At 36.5% G+C, this 25,098-nt stretch overlaps 1 protein-coding gene across 50 annotated transcripts in view; it reads right to left on the bottom strand.

Annotated features, from left to right (window-relative positions):
* The window catches only part of ANK2 (ankyrin 2), a 671,298-nt gene that overhangs the window by 209,864 nt on the left and 436,336 nt on the right, over positions 1-25,098 (bottom strand). For all 50 annotated transcript variants that reach the window (XM_045055950.1, XM_045055954.1, XM_045055948.1 and 47 more), the window contains one exon: positions 1,114-1,215. In XM_045055950.1, the coding sequence (XP_044911885.1) occupies positions 1,114-1,215 (102 nt within the window). The remainder of the gene's footprint in view (positions 1-1,113; positions 1,216-25,098) is intronic.

A 25,098-nucleotide genomic window follows, 5' to 3' on the forward strand; every position in this document is an offset into this window, starting at 1 on the left:
GACAGAACCTAATTAAGGAGGGTATTATGGCAACTGAGGTGATTCAGTTAATGCAAATATGGATGTAGAAGATGGACTAAGAAAGGAGTGCCATACTGGAGCTAGGTTGGTGGGTAGAGGGGGAGATGATAGGAGAACTGTTGGAATTGACACATTGATGAGGAAATCAGCAGGTAGAAGTTTGAGAGGAGAGTAAGTTTGAGATAATATGTCTACTTTTTGAAAAGTTGTGTTTGAAAGATTTACTAATTTCAGGAAACCATGGGTTGAGCATAACTGGGCTCAATATATACCAGGATATAAAGGGGCATTCTATAGATAAGGTAGAATCCAACAATGAGATTTTCCTTCTGTTCACTTAAAATTAGCCAGGATTACTCACTTCCCAGTCAGCTCTGTTAAACACACACACACACACACACACACACATGCACCACCACCATTTAGCACACTGTAGTGAACACTGAAGTATACTAGACACTGTATTCATGGTACAAAAATCTTTTCCAAAAATAGCACAAAAATCTCAATATCCATGGGGCCGAATAATATCCAAAATGTACAATACTGTCTGGAGTCATTACTGAATGGATGTAAATGAATGGACAATCCAAACACTTCATACTTAAGCCAACAGTTTCAAGCTTTTCTCATTGTAATCCATATTTTAAAAATAATTAGGGAAGGAGGGGGGGATCATTTTTATTTTATTCTCTTATTTCTCTATCTCAAATTTTAACACTCAGTTACCTATGAGTAAAATGCATATGGCAGAGAAGAAAAGAAGCCAGTCTGGATAACTAGTTGATGATAATGAGAAGTGAAACATCATTCTTGGTCAATACTCCAGCTATTGACCAAGGCCCAGCCATTTCATAGACAAAAACTGACATTCAATTGTTATTTTTGATCTATCTGCTTTGCTGCAAAATTAGGTCTAGACACAAATGTCTGAGGCTTCAAAAATTGGTAAGAGGATGAAAATGGATTTTCATAAGTCTGAATCACTGATATTTTAGTAAATTCAATAAAGACAAAAATTAACCTTGGGCTCTTGGAATATATCTATAGATAATGAGTGTTTCTTCGCTGTGTACAGAGTCATGCTCTTACCTGATTGCAGGTATTGATGTCTATGCCCCCCTTCAGATATTCCACTACTTTGTCCAGGTTACCTGCTCTGGCAGCACGGAGGAAGCTTGCATTGCTGTCAGACTGTGAGAAAAAGAAAAGACTTTTAGGTTATTACTGATAAAAACATATCAAAGACAGAAAGACAAAGAAAGTTTACACTGCAGGTAAAAAAGCTGTAGTTACAAAATACCTCAATACTGAGTTTAAAACACTGAACAATAATTCACAGGATAAGGTAGCAACTTCGTAGTATTTCTAGAGAGTTGTTTAAATTCAATGTGTTCTGCTATGTTACAGAGTGTAGAAGAACTACTAAAATAAAAATACTTGTTACTGCTTTATTTTAAATCTTTGGCCACATTTGAAGATGAATTTACACTACCCCCAAATCCACTGTTACCCATTCACTTTAGCTTTGAGATGCTTGCGACCTTACAGTAAGCCTAATGTCAAGCCAAAAAGGAATCAAAATAGTAAAAGAAATTAAAGACACTGGGTTTCTTCTTTCTTTTCCTTTACTGTTTGGTTTTCAGAAAAGTCTCAGGGAGAATGCTGAGCATGGGTCGCTTGGTATTCATCTGTCCTCATTACAAGAGAAAAACAGAAAGCTCCGAGGATGCTTTGAGGAAAGAGGATAGCACTAGTTGGCAGGTGTGGACTGGGCCAATGCAAATTTTGTGATCCCAGTGATTTTGGGAAAACAAGATTCAATTTAACCCAGCTGACATAATACCAAACTAAAACCCCTTGATAAAAATGAGCACTCTTAATGGAGGTTGCTTTTTAAGTCCTCGTCTTCCCCCAGCACCTTTCAAAATCTGATCATGGAAGAAACAGCTGAATTTTCCCCACAGAAAGTCCAGAAAAGAGCCACTCCAGAGATGAAGCCATAGTCACCTGACTCTCTGGCTTACTGGCAAAGCCTGACTTTCAAATCTTAGCCCAATAACGATGATAAACTTTGTTAGGTTCCAAGACACTTGTGTAACTTTATAATTCTTCTTGTGGTATAGCATCTGACTAAAGAGAATGTGGTAACATGAAAAGGGATGCCACTGACCTACTAGGAAGTGAGACACCATTGTGACAGCTTGTAATCCAGCACTGTCCCCAGTAGGCTACACTGCCTCTCTCCCTTGAAGAATGTGCTTGGCAGGGGCTCTTGGCACACTCTTGCAGACCTACTCATTATGGCTGGTGATGATGTACAGAGATAGAAATGGAGGTATTTTTTCTGGGAGTCTCAAATAGGGAATTATTTGCATACCATTCAAATGATTTACACATGGGAAGATGGAAAACCCAAGACTAAATTACCTCACTTTTAACCCAAATACCACAATGATTTATATAGTTATAAATCAGATAGATAATTTACAAAGAGTTGAAAGGTATGACCGAAATCTATACATCTGGAATTCATGCTCTCACTCTTTAGAAGTCTATCACTTGGTTAACACCTGACTGTCCTTCCCTCCCTGCATGGCTGTGATCTGCAGTGCCTCGCTCTTTGCCTCTCCTGAAAGCTATGCCCATGGCAGGGTGCCCTAAGTGTATCTGCAATGCCACAGTGACTGAGTTGTGACTCATTTTAAACTGCCTATTTGATGAAATTATTTTGTGGTTTGCGGCAAATTCTAATCTCCAGGAAGATTTTCCATCTCAGGTTTCTTGCCACAGCACTTAAAAGTGAAAGATCATACTATGCATTATGTTATGTCAATATCTCACAGGAAACATTAGTTACTATAAAAAAACTAAAATGAAACACTATTAGGTCACAGAAAGTATGACATTATTTTCCATATATAGTTTTTTAAAAAGTAAGTCTATGCACTATATATTCTATATTATATTAGAGATTATGCCTAGTAACTACCGTTATCTTGTACATGAGGCTAAATAATTATAGTGAACATTCACTCGTTACTGTGGGTCAGGCACAGAGCTAAGGGAGCCAGTCATATGTATTATATCCTTAATACTCACAATAACACTATGAGAAAGAAGCTATTGTTATGCTCATTTAATAGGTGAGGTTTAGAAGGTCTCCAAGGTCACACAATTATTTAGTGGAAGATCCAAGATTTAACTTATGTTTATCAGTCCAGAGCTAGTCTTAACTGCTACTCTATCTCACCCCTCCAAAGCATCAAAGCAGATGTTACTACAGATACCTAACCTATGAGCTATAGATTGGTTTCAGTTGTGAGAAAACTGTTACGCCCTTGGTCTACATATTTGCTCTGCAAATCATGGCACTTCCTAAATAGAGTGCCTCAGCTGGAGAGAGAATTTTTGGCTGACATCCCTGTCCCCACATCTATCAGCCATCTATACACCTAGAAAAAGTAAGAGCTGGCTTGTGCTCTTTGCAAATGACATGATACTCTATATGGAAAACCCAAAAGATCCCACCAAAAAAACTGCCAGAACTGATTCATGAATTCAGCAAAGTTGCAGGATATAAAATCAATGTAGAGATATCGGTTGCATTCCTATACACCAACAATGAAGCAACAGAAAGAGAAATCAAGTAATCGATCCCATTTACAATTGCACCAAAACCCATAAAATACCTAGGAATGAATCTAACCAAAGAGGTGAAAAATCTGTACACTGAAAACAAAAGAAAGCTTATGAAAGAAATTGAAGGAGACACACACAAAAAAATGGAAAAATATTCCATGCTCCTGGATAGGAAGAACAAATATTGTTAAAATGTCAATACTACTCAAAGCAATCTACATATTTAATGCAATCCTTACCAAAATAACACCAGCATTCTTCACAGAGTTAGAACAAACAATTCTAAAATTTGTGTGGAACCAGAAAAGACCCGAATAGCCAAAGCAATCTTGAAAAAGAAAACCAAAGCAGGAGGCATCACAATCCTGGACTTCAAGTTTTATTACAAATCTGTAATCATTAAGACAGTATGGTACTGGCACAAAAACAGACACTCAGAGAACAGAATAGAGAACCCAGAAATGGACCCACAAACGTATGGCCAACTAATCTTTGACAAAGCCGGAAAGAATATCTAATGGAATAAAAGACAGTCTCTTCAGCAAGTGGTGCTGGGAAAACTGGTCAGTGACATACAGAAAAATAAACCTTGACCACTTTCATACACCATACGCAAAAATAAACTCAAAATGGATGAAAGACCTCAATGTAAGATAAGAAGCCATCAAAATCCTCGGGGAGAAAGCATGCAAAAATCTCTTTGATCTTGGCCACAGCAACTTCTTACTCAATATGTCTCCAGAGGCAAGGAAGGGACACAAAGGCAAAGATGAACTATTGGGACCGCATCAAAATAAAAAGCTTCTGCACAGCGAAGGAAACAATCAGCAAAACTAAAAGGCAACCAATGGAATGGGAGAAGATATTTGCAAACGACATACCAGATAAAGGGTTAGTATCCAAAATCTATAAAGAACTTATCAAACTCAACACCCAAAAAACAAATAATCCAGTGAAGAAATGGGCAAAAGACATGAATAGACATTTCTCCAAAGAAGACATCCAGATAGCCAACCGACACATGGAAAAATGCTCCACATCGTTCATCATCAGGGAAATACAAATCAAAACCACAATGAGATACCACCTCACACCTGTCAGAATGGCTCACATTAATAACTCAGGCAACAACAGATGTTGGCGAGGATGCGGAGAAAGAGGATCTCTTTTGCATTGTTGGTGGCAATACAAGCTGGTGCAGCCACTCTGGAAAACAGTATAGAGGTTCCTCAAGAAATTAAAAATAGAACTACCCTACGACCCAGCAATTGCACGACTAGGTATTTATCCAAGGGATAAAGGTATGCTGTTTCAAAGTGGCACATGCACCCCCATGTTTATAGCAACACTATCAACAATAGCCAAAGTATGGAAAGAGCGCAAACATCCATCGATGGATGAGTGGATAAAGAGGATGTGGTATATATATACATAATGGAATATTACTCAGCAATCAAAAAGAATGAAATCTTGCCATTTGCAACTACGTGGGTGGAACAAGAGGGTAGTATACTAAGCGAAGTTAGTCAGAGAAAGACAAATATCATGTGACTTCACTCATATGAGGACTTTAAGATACAAAACAGATGAACATAAGGGAAGGGAAGTATAAATCATATAAAACCAGGGAGGGGAACAAAAACATAAGAGACTCTTAAATATGGAGAACAGAGGGTTACTGGAGGGGGTTGTGGGAGGGGGGATGGGCTAAATGGGTAAGAGGCATTAAGGAATCTACTCCTGAAATCATTGTTGCAACATATGCTAACTAACTGAGATGTAAATTAAAAAAAGAGAGAGAGAAAATATAAACAAATAAAGTTTAAAGGCAAGCAAAAGTATCATAAATGTGATAAGGTAAGGGAAAAAAAGCAAGAAGATGCTAACTGTATAATTCAGCTAGTGGCTATTTCTGAGGGAAGTCAGGGAGGGTGGGGATGTAATGGGAGGGGGGTACGTAAGATGTGTTGTTAATGGTGATATTCGAGTTCTTGGTTTGAGAGGTGCATTTGCTGGTGCTCATTATAAAATGAAATAAACTAAATCCGTGGAGTGGATGAAAGCTAAAAAAAAAAAAAAAAAAAGAGTTGGCTTGTGAAAAACTACTTAGAAACATAATCTTTGGGGAATGAGGAGAAAAGGGGGTGAAGCACACATTATATTAAAAAGCCAGTGGACTATCTCTGCCTACCTGCCTAATAGGATTAAACTCAGGAGCTAAGATCAGGGTGCTCTGTCATTCCGGTAAAAAAAAGAATGCCTAGAATAAGTAGAGCCAGAGGGAACACCTGATCCTGAAGGGATGAAGAAACACCTGCAGACATAGCTGCGGAAGCTTAAAGCAAAGATGTTGATCTGAAGGGAGCTACAGGTGTCACTGAGGAAAACCCAATAGACCCTCTTAGAACTTCTTTAGGGACTGGGCATGACACAGAGGATTGCTTTAGCTATTACACAACTTTTTTTTTTTTTTTTAGGTTTATTTATTTTGAGAGAGAGAGTGCACATGTGAGCTGGGGAGGGGCAGAGAGAGGAAGAGAGAGAATCCCAAGCAGGCTCTGTGCTGTCAGCACATGGAACCTCATGCAGGGCTCCATCTCAGGAACCGTGAGATCATGACCTGAGTCAAAATCAGGAGCTGGACACTTAACCAACTGAGCCACCCAGGCACCCCTACATGACTGTTTTTCATAACCGTTTTTCTCTTTCCTGAAGCAAACTTTTAAAAAGTAGATGCGAGTCAAAGACTTACAGTCAATCTGTGGAATTTTAGCAAAATGCATTCCCAGTGTTCTGGTGGGTCTAGACCCAACGGAAATGTAACATCTGAGCCACCCTGAGAGGGACCTCTTCAACAGTGAGTTATGGTAAGCTGGATTCTTTTAGAACCCGCTAGAAAAACTTAGGGAGAAAATGCATCATAAATGCATTTTGCAAATGCAAACAAACGAAAGTGTAATTAGAAAACAGATCCAGAAGATGGGTTTCAAGGAGAAAATTAAAATGAGAGTTCAAGTTTTATGTAATATTGACCTCATTTTAGGTACAAAGTATAGACCTGCATGGAAATCCATATTCTTTTCCCGCTTCCACGTAGACACAGGCATTCCTTGTGCTACAATGAGGTCAATCTGTGATTAAAGCTCTGGACACAAGAGCTTAAGATAAACAGTAGTCGGTCTGGTTACCTTCAGTCAACACCGAGATGATAGAGGATTCAGGGACTCACGGTGAGAGATGCGGCAGCTTTTATGATATCGTGTTTCCCTCGGAGTTATGACAAAAGTAATTATTTCAAAGTTAAGTGTAAGTAGGGGGGAAGTATGCTCTCAAAATAGATTGATTTCACACATAACAGCTCAATAAAGAGAAAGTGAGGTAATAGCAATGCCTTGGGGGAAAGTCTCTAACAAATGTAAACCTAACCTCTTTCTGCTCTGCTGCTTTATGTCCTAGGACTCTCAAATCCTAAAACCAATTGTACTTAGGCCTATAAAGTCTGATTCCGGACAAGGAATTCAAATGCTGAGTCCCACTTATTGGAATCTGAAACAGATGGATGTCATTAAAACTTGCCCCCTTTGCAACCCTGGTGTGGCATCTCAAGCCAAGAAAGAAAAATTTCCTTTTAAATTCCTCTTGACACAGTTCTGTACATTTTTTGTATCTGAACGTTAGAAAAACAGAATACTTTCTTAGCACCCAGCAGGGTGGACTTGAAAGGCAAAGAGGAATGTGCATTCACAGAGCCACATTATATCCTAAAGATAGTGCTTCCCCATAGTCTAGGGGCATATTCACAGGCGTCCATGAGTTTGTTACAAGATTTTTTTTTTTAATTCTGTGCTTACATTTCAACAATAACCTAACAAGAAAAAATATAAGCATGTTCCAGGTCATCTAGATAGCTACCCTTTAACAAGTACAACCATGCAATTTTGGTATATGCCTTTGTGTTTATAGTTCACTGCGTAACAAGTGAAGTAGATATGCCATATAGATGCATGATATGCAGAAAGTTTTGCTGTGGTGCAGAGAATGATCAGAGAATCTGATCACTGTACATGGCAGGATGGTACACATGATAAACCAAAAAAAAAAAAAAACAGCAGTTAGCAGCCACATTAAAGTTGCAAATAAACGTACGGCTCAGATGCTATCTTTGCATGGTTCAACTTGCATCAACCATTGGCAGTGAGTGTAACAGAAAGTCCACGGAGAAACGTTTTTCAGTGCCCAATTTTCGCGTTTACTGGATTATGTACGTACAAACCTCCGTGGAAATATTAATTTCCTCTCTCAGTAAATACGGAGAGCTTTAAACGATTATCAAATGGCATGCCGTTAAAATTGACATTAGCAAATTTTTCTGATAGCTTTAAGTTTTATTACTGTGAAGTGAAAAACAAAACCTTAAACGTGTTAATAATGGCTTGTACAACATGCTTACAAAAACAATTCTTCGTTATTTTCATGCAAGTCAAATTCAGAAGCCTATTAAATTATAGAAATCTGGGGTTAAATCTTTTTACTCTTAAACCCTGTATCTGTTAGTTTTAGTCAGTGCTATACATTCTACTCAATTGGAGTCAAGCATTTGAATAATGCTTGTTTTGTAGTTTTGTTTATGCTTACTTTGTAAACTTTCTTTTTAGCAGTGGGTTATGATTTAAGGAGCTTTGTGTAGTTTTGTTTTTACAAAACTGAGCCTGGGTGGCTAAGTCAGTTAAGCACCTGACTCTTGATTTCAGTTCAGGTCATGATCTCAAAGTTGGTGAGTTCAAGTCCCGCATCGGGCTCTGTGTGCTGATGGTGTGGAGCCTGCTTGGGATTCTCTCTCCCTCTCTCTCTGTCCCTCCCCCACTCACTCTCTCTATCTCTCTCTCTTTCTACGTAAATAAAGAAACTTAAAAAAAATTAACACTATAATAAATATAACACTGGAAGTCATGAACTTGTTTTTATACTTTGAAAGAGTAGACTACATTATTCAAGTTTGAGAAGCATGGGTTGAATAGTGTGAGTCGGCCAGCAGCCTTTATTAGCCTCCACAAATATTTGCTGATTAACCTGAAGGAAAGCACATGTTCCCTGTGGAATTTTAATAATTTGCTTATTTTCTTAGGACGCAGTTATTCCTTTATAAAAGCAGGGTGGTTTATCAGTCTAGCTGAGATCCACATTTTTATAGCAATGCAAAATAAATGAAATTTATTAAAATAACTTAGGAGGAATCTTAATATGAATATCATGAAATGGAGGACATTTCTACCATTCCTTAGGTCTTTTCCTAGGAATGCCGGATAAGGTAAATCCGTGTCTAGCAAATCACGAGTTGTATGATCTCACATCTTTGTGTATCTCAGTTTCCTTATTAAAAAAATAAATGTACTTTGTAGTTTCTGGGGGGATTAAATAAGATGATTTGAAGGTGCTTAGCCTTATGACAGGCACACTGAGGACACAGTGAGCAAAGCTAAGTATAGATGCATCTTCATGATCTTCTTTGAATATAAAGGCTGTTGCCAGAAGACCAGAGTGTTTGAAAATACTCTGATGTGTGCGGGTGCAAAAGGACAAAAAGGAACCCAGAATGGGATGTGTACGGTCTGTTTCCAGCTACAAAAATTTGACAAAGCACCCCTTTGTGATATAGTAATGTTTTTACTTAAATAGCCATACTTTTGTATAAGGATTGCTGGATTGTTTAAGTATTAGGTCTTTTAGTAACTCAAATTGTTATCACTATCTTGTTATAAGCCAAAAATCAGGGGCAATTGAGAACCGCACACTAGATGTACTAGAATTTTTTTAGAAATAATTCCACAAGTGGTCCTTCTGCAGTTAGAACACACATAGGACAGGTAAAACACTTTACACCACACAATCCTACCTGATAATTTCTAGTTAAACATGTGGTTGTTTGAAATTACATTTTTATATAAAGATAAGGGATTTTTTCCCTTAGTATTGCATTTTGATGTTGACTTTCACTAGCACACCAGGTAAATTATTTCACTCATTGATGTTTTCCCCAAGATTATCACCCATAAAAAATAAGAACTAAAAAAAACACCCAACTATAACATATAACATACCAATTCCATCCCTTTCAGAACATTAAGATTGTTTTACAATACTATGTGAATATTCATAAACCCCTTGTACAATTCTTACAGTTTAAAGGAGAGTAAAGCTGCAATATTATACAGGAATAGGAATGAATATAGACATTATCCACAGATAACAGATCAACAGATCTCACAAAAACAATGCCAAGCAAGGTAAGTCAGACTTAAAAAAGAACATCTTTATGATTCCATTTATTAAAGTTCAAAAACCAGAAAAAACTAATCTATATTGTTAGGAGTCCGAATAGTAGGTTCTAGAAGGAGGCAGAAAAAATGCATCTAGTTGCTGGTAATGTCCTAATTCTACTTTTCAGCTCTGGGTGTTGTTAACTGGGTGTGTAAGCTTTGTGACAAATATCAAGATGAACACCATAATTTATACATTTTTTATGTATGTTATAATTAAATGAAATATTTACTTTAAAAAGATGGTGACACTGAGAGAGAAGCATGTTGTTTTTAACTTCCACAATGGTAACAAAAGCACTTAAGACTAACTAGATTAAAAAAATTAGTATTCAAAAGCAGTATCTTTTTTCTCACAGTGGAGACAATTTTTCTAATTCAGACTGTTCGTATTATGCAAGGTTTTTAATGAAAATATATTGAAGGTATTACACAGTCGAAAAAGCAATGCAGAGTACTAACAACCCACAGTTTTGTTCTTTAACTCCAAAGGTTTCCTAAGTCAAATTTTAGAGCAGCTCTTTATTAGTGGTTCTGATATTTACAGAGACTTCGCAATTATAAAAACCTTATGATTCTCTCTCATCATGCATTGATTATACTCTTCCTTTAGCATTAGTTAAGGCTATTCTACTTTTCTGGTCCTTTGTACATATCATACAAATAGTACTCCTCTGCTCTTCAAAATGCTTACTACAAATCTAAGAAGACAAGATCTGGTTCAAGGATCTCACCTTTTATACCTTAAAAAATTTATACCTTAAAAAATTTCTGTACACTTACTTTTCTGTGACACTTTCTAAAAACTGAACCAAAATATTAATAATATGATGATATCATTCCTTAATGAATTGAAATTACTACCACAAGAACACAAAAATCCTAAACTAGTAGAAACAGTAACTCTAAGCTAGAAAAAACATTTGTGATGTACCGTTGATAACTATTTTATACTTCAAATTCCCTACATGATTTTGAAATTTCTGTAAGTTTTTATATGCATCTATTTTTAAAAGAATTATTGAGCAGAGGAATATGAATTCTCCAGTTAGTATTTTATGATACAGTAGAAGTCTGACTTGAAAAGTGAGTGTTTTGCTGACATTAGTTTGGCTTTAGAAAATGTTTCTATATCCAGGCTCATAATTAAGATGCTTATTGTAATGAAACACATCAAAACTTTCACTAAAATGGGAACTTTTACAAAGACAGGTGGAAACATTCTTAACTGCTTATAGTTCTCACTTGCCCATTGAACGATATGGTGAATTTAAGCAACTTCTCATAAGGCAGAAAATCCACAGGCTTTGATTACTTATATTCTGGTGTATGTTCTGTCTGTGACTCTGAAACACCTACAGAACTCAGAAGTTCCATCACTGAATACAACATTTCAATTTTTTCTGAATTTCAATGAGAAAATGGTAAGTTTGTAGATGGAAATATTTGTGGCTCCTTTCACATTTACAAATCTCCACAAGAAAATCAGAATAATAGGGAAAACATTTTGCTGTAGCTATAGTTCTGATGTCAGATTAAATAACTTGAGATTCATCTTAAAAACAAATTGAAAAGTACTGACATTGAATGCTTCAGATTTTTTCAAGGGATAATACATTCTTTGGGAAGTGTCAGTTACGTGAACAGAGTTAAGACATTACTGTTTCAGTCAGGTAAGAACCTTGATGATTGCTTTAGCTATTAAACTATTGAACAAGAGTTAATACGCTATTGCTTGACCTGGTCTATTGGAAAAGTCCTGCCTAGGTTTTTATGTTCAAGATGCTGAGGACACAAAGGCAAGCAACATGGTCCATAAATCCTATACTGAGTATTATAGTTTCTCCATAATATCCCTTAATATTTTCAATAGCTAAGGTAACATGGAAGTCTGCATTTAACATGCCAACAATAAAAATAATGAAAACTTAGAGATCCACCATAGAAGTTTAGTAATACATACTATATCCATACATGGCTGAATCCTAAATAGTTCTCTATTATTGCTCAGGGATCCCCAAATGGTATTAATTGTGTATAAAATAATGAAAAAAAATTAAATAACTCGTATCCCAGACCAAATCTCTCTTCTAATTTCCCACTCTCTGGACATCTCTATAAAAGTGTTCTGCCAACATTAAGCTCAACACGGCCCAAATGAACATGGGCCAAACACGGAAGAGCTTATCGAGTTTTTATGTAGTGTTCACAAATTCCCAAAGGAATTTCCTTTTGGATCGTCACTGGCCATAAAAAGAGTCAGATTTATAAATGAATAATAACCAACTGTAATAACATTGAGGTGAGGAGAAAAAAAGAAAGCTCTTGATATAAGTTGGTAACAATATTGACCTCTTTAAGGAATCTTCTCTACACCAAAACTCTTTTCAGTCCCTAACTAATGAGCGTGTTCAAATTTTACAGAACCTTTAAGGAGAGAAGATGTGTTAGAGTTCATCCCACTGCTATACTTAAGGATCAGAATTATTGGACCTGAATTAGGTTTTAGTCTCCCTTGAAGGCTCTTAAAACTGGAGATGAAAAAACAGACCCAACCAAGTGAAAATATCTTTCATCAATTTTTATTATCCAGGCATCCTACAGTGTTAATTTTCTACTGCCCCTTTGAGGGTAGGCACCGCATTTTTATCCCTATTTGTCTGATTATTCTTCATCTTCAGACCATATGCTCTGAAGGAGACATCACTCAAACAGAAGCAGCTTCGTGAGGCAACACAGATGAGGAGCGGACTGCACCCCCATGGCTGGCACATACTAAAAAGTAAACTGCTTCCTTAGCATGGACTTATTCAGGATTGAAAAAAAAAAAGTACAATCTTGCAATGAAAGCTTCACAAATGGCTTATTTTATAATATAACCTCTATCTTAAAAGAACTTGCATATGTTTTTCTATCATGATATATATCCTGACACTGTTGACTTTCGTGTAGCCCTGTTAAGAAGCATGTAGAAATACAGAAGGGCTTTGTGTTTACAACAGCCTGGAGTACATCTGTAAGTGTCGGTCACATGGATTTTCTAGGGAGATCACTTAATTACAGCTTAACAACCACACACTGTGACAACCTGACTCAGCTTGTTTAAATGCAATTCTGAACTCATTTATAGTGTTTAAAAAAAAAAAAAAAAAACTAAAAGTGCATCAGTTACCCAATTGAGATTTTTTATTTTCATTTTTTTCAGTACATATGTCCCACAATATTAATATCTACTTCAGAATAACACAGGAATTTGAAGTCATTACTTTCTAATATAATTACTTGTCTCAAGACAATATATTTATTTTCTAGGAATAATAGACCCAAGAATTCTGGTTGCGCCACCCTTAGGGTTTCTTTCTTTCTTTTTTTTTTTTTTTTGTAAAATCTTTCTCATTACTGGATGTCATGAATTTCAGCATGATAATTATGTTGTTTATTAGAAATAATTTGTGTGTCTTTAGCCCTTTTCATTACTACTAAGTTCACTGTCATCTGTAAGATGGCAAGAGCCCACCCTTCTGATGTGCACATAATTTTTAAGAAGTTGTTTATTTGCCCCATTCTCTAAAGTATGTGGGTCCCAGAGGGGCATGCACTGCTTTCAGCCTCTTTTGCATGTTTGCAATGATCTACATGGACACTGAGTGCAAACAATGAGCTTTAGAAGGCAAAATTCCAATTCTAACAAGTCAGCATAATGCTAAATGTAATACATAAAATCATTTTTACATCCATTTCCTGGCCCCTATGATGCTGGTTCAGTGCTACAGAGGAGAATGTTAACAAACTTTTAAAAGTTAAATTTAAAAAAACCTCAAAGGGGGCGCCTGGGTGGCTCAGTCAGTTAAGTATCCAACTTTGGTTCAGGTCATGATCTCTCAGTTCATGAGTTCGAGCACCACATTGTGCTCTGTGCTGACAGCTTGGAGCCTGGAGCCTACTTCAGATTCTGTGTCTCCCTCTCTCTCTGCCTTCCTCTGTTCATGCTCTGTCTCTCTCTCAAAAATAAATAAATGTTTAAAAAAACCTCAAAGAATACAAAAATACCGATTCAAAGGAATACGTGCAAACTGATGTTTATAGCAATATTATCAACAATAGTAAAATTATAGAAAAAGCCCAAATGTCCATCCACTGATGAATGGATAAAGATGATATATATCTATATCTATATATATCTATATAGATATAGATATAGATATATAGATACAGATATGTACATGTATATATAACTATCTCTCTCCATATATATATATATATATATATATATATATATATATATATATGGAATATTACTCAGCCATCAAAAGGAATGAAATCTTTCCATTTACAATGACATAGATGGAGCTAGTGTGTATATGCCAAGCAAAATCAGTCAGAAAAATACAAATACTATATGATTTCACTTGTGTGGAATTTAAGGATATTCATACATAGGGAAAGAAAAAAAGAGAGAGAGGGAGGCAAATCATAAAAGAGACTCAACTGAAGAGAACAAACTTGAGGATTGCTGGAGGGGAGGTGGGGGGAATGGGCTATATAGGTGATGGGTATTAAGAAGGGCATTTGCTGTGATGAGCACTGAGTTTTGTATATAAGTGATGAATCACTAAGTTCTACTACTGAAACTAATATCACACTATATGTTAGCAACTAGAATTTAAATAAAAATATGAAACATTAAAAAATGGAAAAAATAAATAATTTTTAAGATGTATACTGTTTAAGAAGCAAATCACTTTGGGGCACCTGGGTGGCTCAGTCGGTTAAGTGTCTTAACTTCAGCTCAGGTCATGATCTCACCATTCTCAAGTTCAATCCCCACATTAGGCTCTGTGCTGACAGCTAAGAGCCTGGAGCCTGCCTCAGATTCTGTGTCTCCATTTCTCTCTGCCCCTTCCCTGCTCGTGCTGTCTCTCTCTCTGTCAAAAATAAATATAAACATTAAAAAAAATAAAAAATACAAAAAAGGAAGAAGAGAATCACTTCTCATACTCACTAAAGGATGTTGATTAAATTACTGGAGGGGCGCCTAGGTGGCTCAGTTGGTTAAGCGTCCGACTCTGGCTCAGGTCGTGATCTCGCGGTTCTTGAGTTCAAGCCCCGTGTTGGGCTCTGTGCTGACAGCTCAGAGCCTGAAGCCTGCTTCAGATTCTGTGTCTCCCTCTCTCTCCTCTCTCGCCCCTGCCCCGCTCATGCTCTTTCTCAAAACAAAAAATTCCTGGAGGGTCTACAGTTGTACCTACCTAAATGTGTACGCACCAGAAAAACCATCTCTTTGGTTTGAAAAAAGTATAAACAATTAGTGAAACAACAAGTTATTCTGATAATAATTAAAATAATTTAGTCAGTCCTTAATGATAAATTATTTAGTCAGGAGTCAGATGAATATTGTTGAAACACCTACCATGTGCCAGGTGCTGTGTTAGATGCAAGGGATTGAATGTAGAAGAAATATGATCTATCCCCTCAAAAACTTTCAAAAGAGCAATTTAAGCTGCAGTATGGTCCATAAATTAGAAGTGGACATTAGTGGATCTGGGGAGATCAATTTCGAGCAGTAGTCCAAGAGATAAATGCTTGTTTTGTTTAAAAAAAAATACTACAAGCAAATATGTTTGCTCACAAACACATTAAGATATAGGATAGAAATAGCAATATAGTATTTGATAAAGTTCCTGGAGATAAGTCAGGTGGGAAACATAGCAGGCACAGGACTAGCAAGTGCAAGGTCATAGTAGCATAAAAGAATATAGTATGCAGAAAACTCTAAGTAATTCAGTGTATGTGAATTACAAAGATCATGCTGAAAACAAGAAAGAAGTAAAATTCTAGAAGTCTGGCAGTCCCAGACCATGAATGTTCTTGTATGCCATCATATAAAGATTGTCACCTTATACGTGGGGGGCCAAAAAAAAAAAAAAAAAAAAGGCCAGGATCAGAATGTTGTTTTAAAACAGTCATTCTAGTAACATATGGAGGATGAGTTACAGGGGAAAAAGAATGGACCTTGGGAGACAATTTGGAATACTACTGCAATAGTCCTGATGAGCAATGTCATCAGAGACAGCAATGTGAAAAAGACATAATTTCTCATATAGAGAAAAAAAGCTGTAAAACTTGGGGAAATCAAATTAGAGGGTTTATGGAAGAGATGGAAAGCTTGGAGGCATCTAGCTTCAGCAGGTAATGAGTGACATATCTAATCAATCTAGGAATTTAGGGACAAAATACCCTAAAATTGGAGAGAATACAATAGTTTGGTTTTAGACTGATTAAATATAAAGTGCTAACACTACACAGTAGTGTATTGGAAATACAAGACTAAATAGTCCAGGAGAGTGGTGCCTGGCTGGCTCAGTCAGAAGAACATGCTACTCTTGATCGTGGGTTGTGAGTTCAAGCTCCACATTGGGCATAGAAATTATTTAAATATAAAATCTAAATAAATGAATGATTTAAAAATAAAGAAATAATAAAAAAAATAATAAACAGAGTCCAAGAGAGAGTATGTACTAAAGAAATAGCCCGTAGAAATAACCTCTGGGTGATGGTCTGTTTTTTTTTTTTTTTTGTAGAAATACTGGATTTTGCTTCACTGTTAACCATTTCTCTGTCCATAACACTCCTAGGAACAGGGAAGCCCTTTTGTATTGCCTCTACAAGTGAATAGTATTGACCCATCAACATTTTGCATGAAATGCCAGGAAGTGCTAATAAAATAGAAATTGCAATATATATGTATGTACACAGCATATATATCAGTGAGACTAAGACTAAAATAGAATTCTGGACAGGAGCTTTCTCATGGGCTCAGAATACTGATATCATGCAGCTGACATTTCCCCACAAGCCTGGAATACAATTAAGATATTGCTTTATCCTCAATGGATGTGACCTACTATAATTTTCTAAATTTACCCTTGTGCTATGAACTGCAAATGTCAAGAATGGTTTGAGCTACTAAATTCACGCAAGGTATAGAGCTTATATACTTTTATACTGAAATGTAAAACACAGAATGGAAAACTGGCTTTAAAAAGCAATGATTTGATTAATTATAGTATATAACACATGGCAGTGGAAAAAAGATTAACAAATCAAATATTTGTAGCTTGCACCACTTTTTTTTCCCCTAAACATTCCAGCTCATACTACAAAATCCCTCTGTTGGAAATCGGTCAATAAAAACTCCTCTACTTATTACTGACTTTCAAAGAATATCTGCATGTCTTCTGAAGCAGCTTTCAAAACAAATTCTTGATTTTTTGGTATAAGAGCATTGGCATCAACTCTAAACAGAATTTTGAAAAGTAATGGAACTGCTAATTTAAACAAAACTAAAACAAAAACAGGCTTAATTCATCTTATAGAACTAAGCTTTAGTTCAGATGCCCAAGACCATTTTAAAAGAAAAATCAGGCCTAAGCCAGGTTTAATGAAAAATGAAGAATCCCCTACTAGCTGTTTTTAATTTTCTGCCTCCTATAAGAATTTATATTAAATGGACCCTGTGGGTCTATTTCCCAGAAGTTTGGGATAGCTTCTTTAGACACCTTTCTGGGGCACCCGGGTGGCTCAGTTGGTTAAGCATCTGACTTCAGCTCAGGTCATGATCTGACGGTTCCCCAGTCAGGCTCTGTACTGAGAGAGCCCGGGGCCTGCTTCAGAGTCTATTTCTCCCTCTCTCTCTCTGCCCCTCCCCGCCCCTCTCTCAGTAATAAATAAACATTAAAAAAAATAAACAAACAAAAACCTTCCTAACCTACCCTCTCCTTAAGTTGTACTCTGGGATCCCATAACACCCTGAGCATTCAATCATTCACTAGCGCCCACAGTTTACCTGTTTACCTATTTTCCCTAACTAGATTGGCCCTCTACAGTAGAGGGAATCCATGACTTACTCATCTTTGTGTCTCCACTGCCCAGCACAGTGCCCAACACAGAGTAGATCAATAAACACTTGGGGAAATGAAACAAAGGAAGAAATTCAACAAGGTAAACTCGACCAAATAGGGGCATGAATCAGCACTGGTCAATAGGAATTAAACTAGTGAAAATTTTGCTGAATCAAGTAAATACTTCTGCAGATTTCCTGAATTTTAAAACTTGGTTTCAAATATTGATCGGCAAAATTTATACTTGTTATATTAATTTATCTAAAACTCATTACCCAAGATTAAGTTTCTTTGAAGTGTCTTTTATAATTCTATCAGATATCCACAATAAAACCACATGATGCCTAACTCTTCCTAGGGATAAATGAATAAAGAGTAATGGGTCAGGATGGCCTCCATTTGTATGATTATTATCTTTCAGTTGAAGTCATGAGAACACTACCATCCTTAGCAATGGACTTGATTAGATGGGCTCTGGAGCTCAACATTCTCCGATTGAGTAGGTTAACAGATAGTAACAACAATGACATTAGTGAAGAAATTAAACATAGAAGGAGCTAGTATCTTACTGATACTAACTACACGGAACCATTAGTGTTCTGGTTTTTTTTAGAAATAAGAAACTATAACTTCATTCTTCTCTGGGAAAAAAAAACTTTATATAAAGTAATAATATAAGCTCTTAATATTGTATAAATTATCCAAAGAGGAGGAGAATTCCTGAGAACTCAGTATTTCTGAATGCATAACAATGTACAGCAATTTCTTTCAATATCCCCAGTAGTTACCAGAAGGCTAATTAACTTTCTAAATAAACTTTTAAAAAGATCATTGGCGGGGCGCCTGGGTGGCGCAGTCGGTTAAGCGTCCAACTTCAGCCAGGTCACGATCTCGCGGTCCGTGAGTTTGAGCCCCGCGTCAGGCTCTGGGCTGATGGCTCAGAGCCTGGAGCCTATTTCTGATTCTGTGTCTCCCTCTCTCTCTGCCCCTCCCCCGTTCATGCTCTGTCTCTCTCTGTCCCAAAAAAAAAAGTTGAAAAAAAAAAAAGATCATTGGCTTGTTTCAATCATTCTGACCAAGATACACAGAAGAGAAGCTGTTTTCTCTTAGAATTATAAAATATACCTCACTTTAGTCATAGGAAACCTGCATATTTAATTCCACCTCTACATTCTTATTTAAATATCTACCTGTGGTATAACATATAAAAGTAAACCGGGGTGTGTGTGCGGTGTGTGTGTGTGTGTGTGTGTGTGTGTGTGTGTGCAGACAGTCATATAGCACATCTTCAGAACAGAACTATAATTTTACTTGAAGGCAGGAAACATGCCATAATCCTTAGAATTTCCAAGGCTGGTTCAATACCTAAAAATTTATATATTAGTCAATAAAGACGCATATGTCGATAATGAAACCTTGGGAAGAACATTAGCACGTACACAAAGCTTATACAAAGGTGACAACAGATAAGATAAAAAGAAGTTATTCTAGCTTTAATTGCTCAAAAATTAAACTTTAGAAACTAAAATATTTCTAAACAAGCATTAGGTTACTTTGGGACATATAGAAAGATAGCATTAGAACTTGTTTTGCAAAGCAGTAGTTAACTACAGCCAAAAAGTTCTTGTTCATCTAACAAAATTAACTTAGTTGAAATGTCAAAACTCTTCATAAATATTAACACCATAGATACCTCATTACTGGTCCTTGACTAAGAACCAGGTGGCAGGCTACCTTTGCCTCCATAATTCAAGGACAAACCTTGTGAAAATAAGATGTATTGAGAATTTTATTTAAAAGTTGTTTACATTGGGGCACCTGGGTGGCTCCGTCAGTTAATCATCTGACTTGTGGTTTTGGCTCAGGTCATGACCTCACAGTTTTGTGAATTCGAGCCCCCCTTCAGGCTCTGCACCGACAGCACAGAGCCTACTTGGGATTCCCTCTCTCCCTCTCTCTCTCTCTCTCTCAAACTCTCTGCCCCTCCCCTCTCTCTCTCTCTCTCTCTCTCTCTCTCTCTCAAAATACATAATTTAAAAAAAAGATGTTTACATTGGGCCATTCCTGATTAGCAACATTTGAAACGGGAACCCAACACATATGTGAAGCATGACGAGAACTTGGGCATACATTTAAATCCTGTGGCATCGCTATAGGATACAGTCCTCTATAGCTGGAGAAGCTCCGTTTCTATTCGCTTTATTTTTCCCACATATAAAAATTGTAGGGCATTTTGTAACTGAGTTTCCTCTGATAATGTCTTCTCATAAATGTAACTATCAATTTATCACTTATTATGTAAAGTGATTATTACAAAGATTGAGCCTGACCTAAAGCCTTTCTCTCTGATTATGATTTCGAGCAAGAGAATTGGTTACACATGTTATTATTGGGTTTACTACATTTTTTTCACTGTATTTTGTTTTAATACAGTTATCAAAAAGCATTGTGAGTGAGCAAGTCAATTCATCATTTTTACATGATTTATCTATATTAATGTAATTTTAGTGATTCCTTTCTTAAAATGTATAAATATCATCCTACAGAATATGGACTGACACACACCACGTGAAGATTCTACATACCACCCAGAATTGCTTCCTCTAAATTGTCCACCCACTCGTGGGACTCTTCAACGTACAGTTTGCTTTTGTGTGCATACATTCTGCGGCTCAACCAGACTGCAAACTCCTTAAAGGGAGTTTTTTGTACTTTTTGTATTTCTTACACTTTCCACTGTAATATTAACGGTTCCTTGTACAGTATGCCAAACACATTTATATTCCCACTTAATCCTGATAAAGCACCCAAGTCAGGAAATTGAGGTTTAGTGAGGTGAAGCCACTTGTCCACGGACTTTCGGTAATAAATGCCAGAGCAAAGACCGGTCTCCAGTCTCAATCCAGAGGTCCTAATCATAACCACCAAACACTACCATCTCTCAACAGCCTCCCCTACAGTTTTCACTGTTCACTGTTGACTGACTTACCAGGAGTATCTGCTGCTTTCTGTTCCGGAGAAAAAGTTACTGCGGCCTTATTCCTGGCCCAAAGATCATGTTCTGATCTCTCTTGATGCTCAGTTCCCTTTCTTGAGCTAGTGCAGGGCCCAAAGTTTAACCATAAGGCACTCACACCTCTGGAATACTGAGATTTTTCTTTAACACTGCTAACCCAAGAGTTGTGACTTTTTTTTTTTTTTGAGAGAGAGACAGAGAGAGAGAGAGAGAGAGAGAGAGAGAGAGAGAGAGAGAAGGCATGCACATACAAGCAGGGGAGGGGCAGAGAGAGAGAATCCCAAGCAGGCTAGATGCCCAGCGTAGAGTCGGACATGGGGTTCCACAACCGTGAGATAGTGACCTGAAGGGAAACCAAGACTCCGAGCTTCAACCCACTGAGCCACTCAGGCGCCCCCGCAAGAGTTGTGACTTTTAAAGACACAGCTATACTATTTCAAAATATGACTGCAAACCATATTTGGCGATCTAGAGCAACATCTCTCAGTGATCACGATTACCATACAAAGGACAAGTTTGTTCAAGCTCCACAGCATGGTAAGCTTCAAAGACATTTGTTCCTCTGTTTTTAAAGCAGCATGCAGACTTTTACTAGCTCATACTGACATATTTCCCTGAGTGGGATTTAAACCTGGACTGCTTCCAAGAGGGATGAAACCTCTCTCAGCTGTTCTTAATTAATCATCACACCTGCTGTTTAAATGTTGATTACACCTAGAAGAAAGCTTAATAGTAAATCTTATTTTCCCAGTAAAAATTAAGTAGTAAAAATGTTCCCATAAAAAGTCTGTTCCTGCAAATGAACTGAAATGCTAAATAACAGTAGGATATTAAATAAAATAATAATTTGTTATAAAACCAAAAGAATATATAAATATATATCCCATAAGAGTATTTGCCTAAAACCATACAACTTCCTATGTTCTTTAACTCAATTTTTTTGTTCCTATATCTCCCTTCCCTTAAACAATGTAGGGGGGTAATTATAAAAACATATATGTTCTCACAGTACAACATTTGGAAAGTGAATTTTCAAAAATCAGCCAGCAGCCACAATTCCATTACTCAAATTTAACAGTGCATATTTTGATGTATTTTCTTCTAGAATTTCTCTACCTATATGCTGTATACGTGTGTAAAGATCAGGTTTTTACAAAGCTAAGAAATAATACCCTGTCTTCTCCTTTTAAAATATTATCAACTAAGTATTGCCACATCATTAAAAAGTTTCAAAGACATTCTAATTCTCATACAATAGTTGATAGATCACAGTTCTTTTTAGCTTTTCCTAATCATTTGTACAACTAGTACCTTTGATTTTCATTATTGTCAAGGAGGTTATGGTGAAAAGTTTTTGTCTTTGTCCTTGTTGTGATTATGTCCATTGTTTAAATTCCTAAAAGTGGAATAATCCTGTCAAAGATGTAGATTCTTGGTACATATTGTAATACTGCAAAACTTCCCTTGAGAGAGGCTGAAACAAAAGATACAGTCGTATCTGTTTGTAGAAGAGCTGATCTCCACACAACACCCTCAAATTTGCTTTGCTCAGTTGATATGTGTATCATCATGGTTTTGATTTATCTTTTCCGTTTTTGAAGAATGTGGCACTTAATTATACATGTATCGTCTATTACGTTTTTGTCTTCTTTGACTTGTCTGTTCACATTTTTGGTCCTTTTGGAGTTTTAAATGTCCTTTTTATTTTTGAAAACTCCATATTGACAAGTTAAGATTTTGTCATATTTGTTGCAAACTTTTCTGAGTTTGTTATTTTCTTTCTAACATATATTTTGACCTCTAGAAGTTTTTAATTTTATAAATTAAAAAGTATAAAATATCTTACTTTTAGATTTTTTTATTCCATTGCTTTTATGCTTTCCAACCCTGAAATCAATGAAATACTTCTTCTCATTTTCTTCTAGTTTTAAAAAGTTACATTTAACTATTTTTTTAAAGATTTTTATTTACTTATTTTAAGGGGGGGGGGGGGAGCAGAGAGACAGGGAGAGAGAGAATCCGAAGGCTCTGCACTGTCAGCAAGAGTAGGACACTTAACTGTCTGAGCCACCCAGGTACCCCTCCATTTAACTTTTAATTCTCTGAAATTTATTTTGGTATTAAGCATAAGTTACAATGTTACTTGGCATTTTCCAAGGGGGCAATTTTTTCCAATTGTTGAAAATCTTTCAGCCCACTTTTAAATTTCTCTAGTGTCTCCTTTTTAACATTTTTCTTTCCTTAAAAAACCATAACATTGTCAGCGAAGACTTCCTTTTCAATCCTGGTTCCAAAACTTGACCATGAGATGTCTGATCTTGAGCAAATTACTGACCTCAAATTACTGGTCTATAAAACACATAGTGTTATGTGCATTAAAGAAGGTAATGTATATGAAATCCTTAAAAAGAATGTATTGAGGAAGCACACACTCAGCAAAAGGAAATGTGAATACCTGACTCACAGAGCTATTGCCAGGAGTAAAGGGCATTTATGTTCTGTCAATGGTATGTAGAGCACCATGACAGAATCTGGTGAAGAGTAGGAGCTAAATGAATGGTAGCTATTATTATTAATAGTTAATATGGAATCCCTCCATACATGTCTACATTTCTTTTATTTATTTTCTTTCTTTTTAAAAATGCTACTATTATTTTCCACATCTCAGTCTACTTTTGATCCCAAGTAGAATAGGTCTAGTCCCAGTACCAGATCAAGAGGTTAGAGATGGGCCAGAAAGCAAACCAGTATCGATAACTTGGCTGACGATGTCCATGGATAGGCCATTTGACATGTAGCTATAACTGTATGACCCATGCAGTTTAAACAGGAATGGAAGTTAACATGTCCATCTGGATCATTGCTTAATTCTTCAAAAAATTATTTGGTGAGTATATGTAAATCAACACCAAAGAAAAGACTGATTTTCCATCTGTATTTATATATTATATAATAAAAGAGAGAGAGAAAGAAAGAGAGAGAGAGAGGGAAAGAGGAGCGAGCATATAGACAATGGAATTCATTATTTACTTTCTTGGAAGAGATTGATTTCATACTTAATTTCACAGCTCTTTTAGAAATGCATATATAGGGGCACCTGGGTGGCTCAGTTGGTTAAGCATCCGACTTTGGCTTAGGTCATGATCTCGCGGTTTATGGGTTCGAGCCCTACGTCGGGCTCAGTGCTTACAGCTCAGAGCTCGGAGCCTGCTTCAGATTCTGTGTCTCCTTCTCTCTCTGCCCCTCGCCTGCTCACACTCTGTCTCTCTTGTTCAAAAATAAATAAACATTTTAAAAATTTAAAACAAAATAGAAATACATAAATAATTTTAAAAGTTGAAAATATATGGAATGAATATTTGACGCTTCATATTAGTTGATACACTAAGAAATTTTAACAAGACCAGAAGAATTTTGTTAATCATCTGTTACGTGCTACATAACTTTTTAGGCACAGTGTGGATTTCAACCAGGATATTGTACTAGACGTCAGTTCTAAGGGAGAATCAGATCACTTGGAACAATATGGCTGTTCATGCTGGCTGCTCATTAGTGGAATGAAATTCTGATTTTTTAAAAAATTTTGACACATTTGCACAACAATATCTTATAGAACCTCAGTGCCTAGATATCTGATGGGAATTTACAAGATTAAACAACGAATAAAAGGATGCTATACACACGTTCAGTAATTATTAGCTTTTGAAAGTGGAGCTGAAATGTACTCTAAGTGCTGAGGTTTAAAATTCCATTGAATGCAATGCAGGCACTTTCTTACTTCTAAAAGCTGTACATGAGAACTGCAGGAGTCCAAACAATATTATGTATTATAGATATACGAACAAGTTTGTGAAACGTTTGCTAGCAAAGCAGACTCCATTCCCATGTGTCCTGTGTGGCCCTGGCTTCTGCAATTGCCACCAAATTTAGCAATCAATTGAATGAATCTGGATTAGAAGAATCTTAATCAAATGTGAAGGGTTTTTATACTCTTTTGTCCTTTTGCGCTGATGGTACATATTCAGTCCTGTCTCTTCAATAAAATCAACCTCTTAGAACAGAAAGCAGTAGTTATCATATTTTAGTGCACTTAAGGGTTACTTAGAGATCATGCTTAATCTTATTAAATAGATATTCTTGGCTCCCATCTCAGAGATTCTAATTCTGGAGGTCGGAAGTTGGCCTCAGCAATCCACATCAC

The sequence above is a fragment of the Felis catus genome, chromosome B1, assembly GCF_018350175.1.
Source record: "Felis catus isolate Fca126 chromosome B1, F.catus_Fca126_mat1.0, whole genome shotgun sequence".
Taxonomy (NCBI): domain Eukaryota; kingdom Metazoa; phylum Chordata; class Mammalia; order Carnivora; family Felidae; genus Felis; species Felis catus.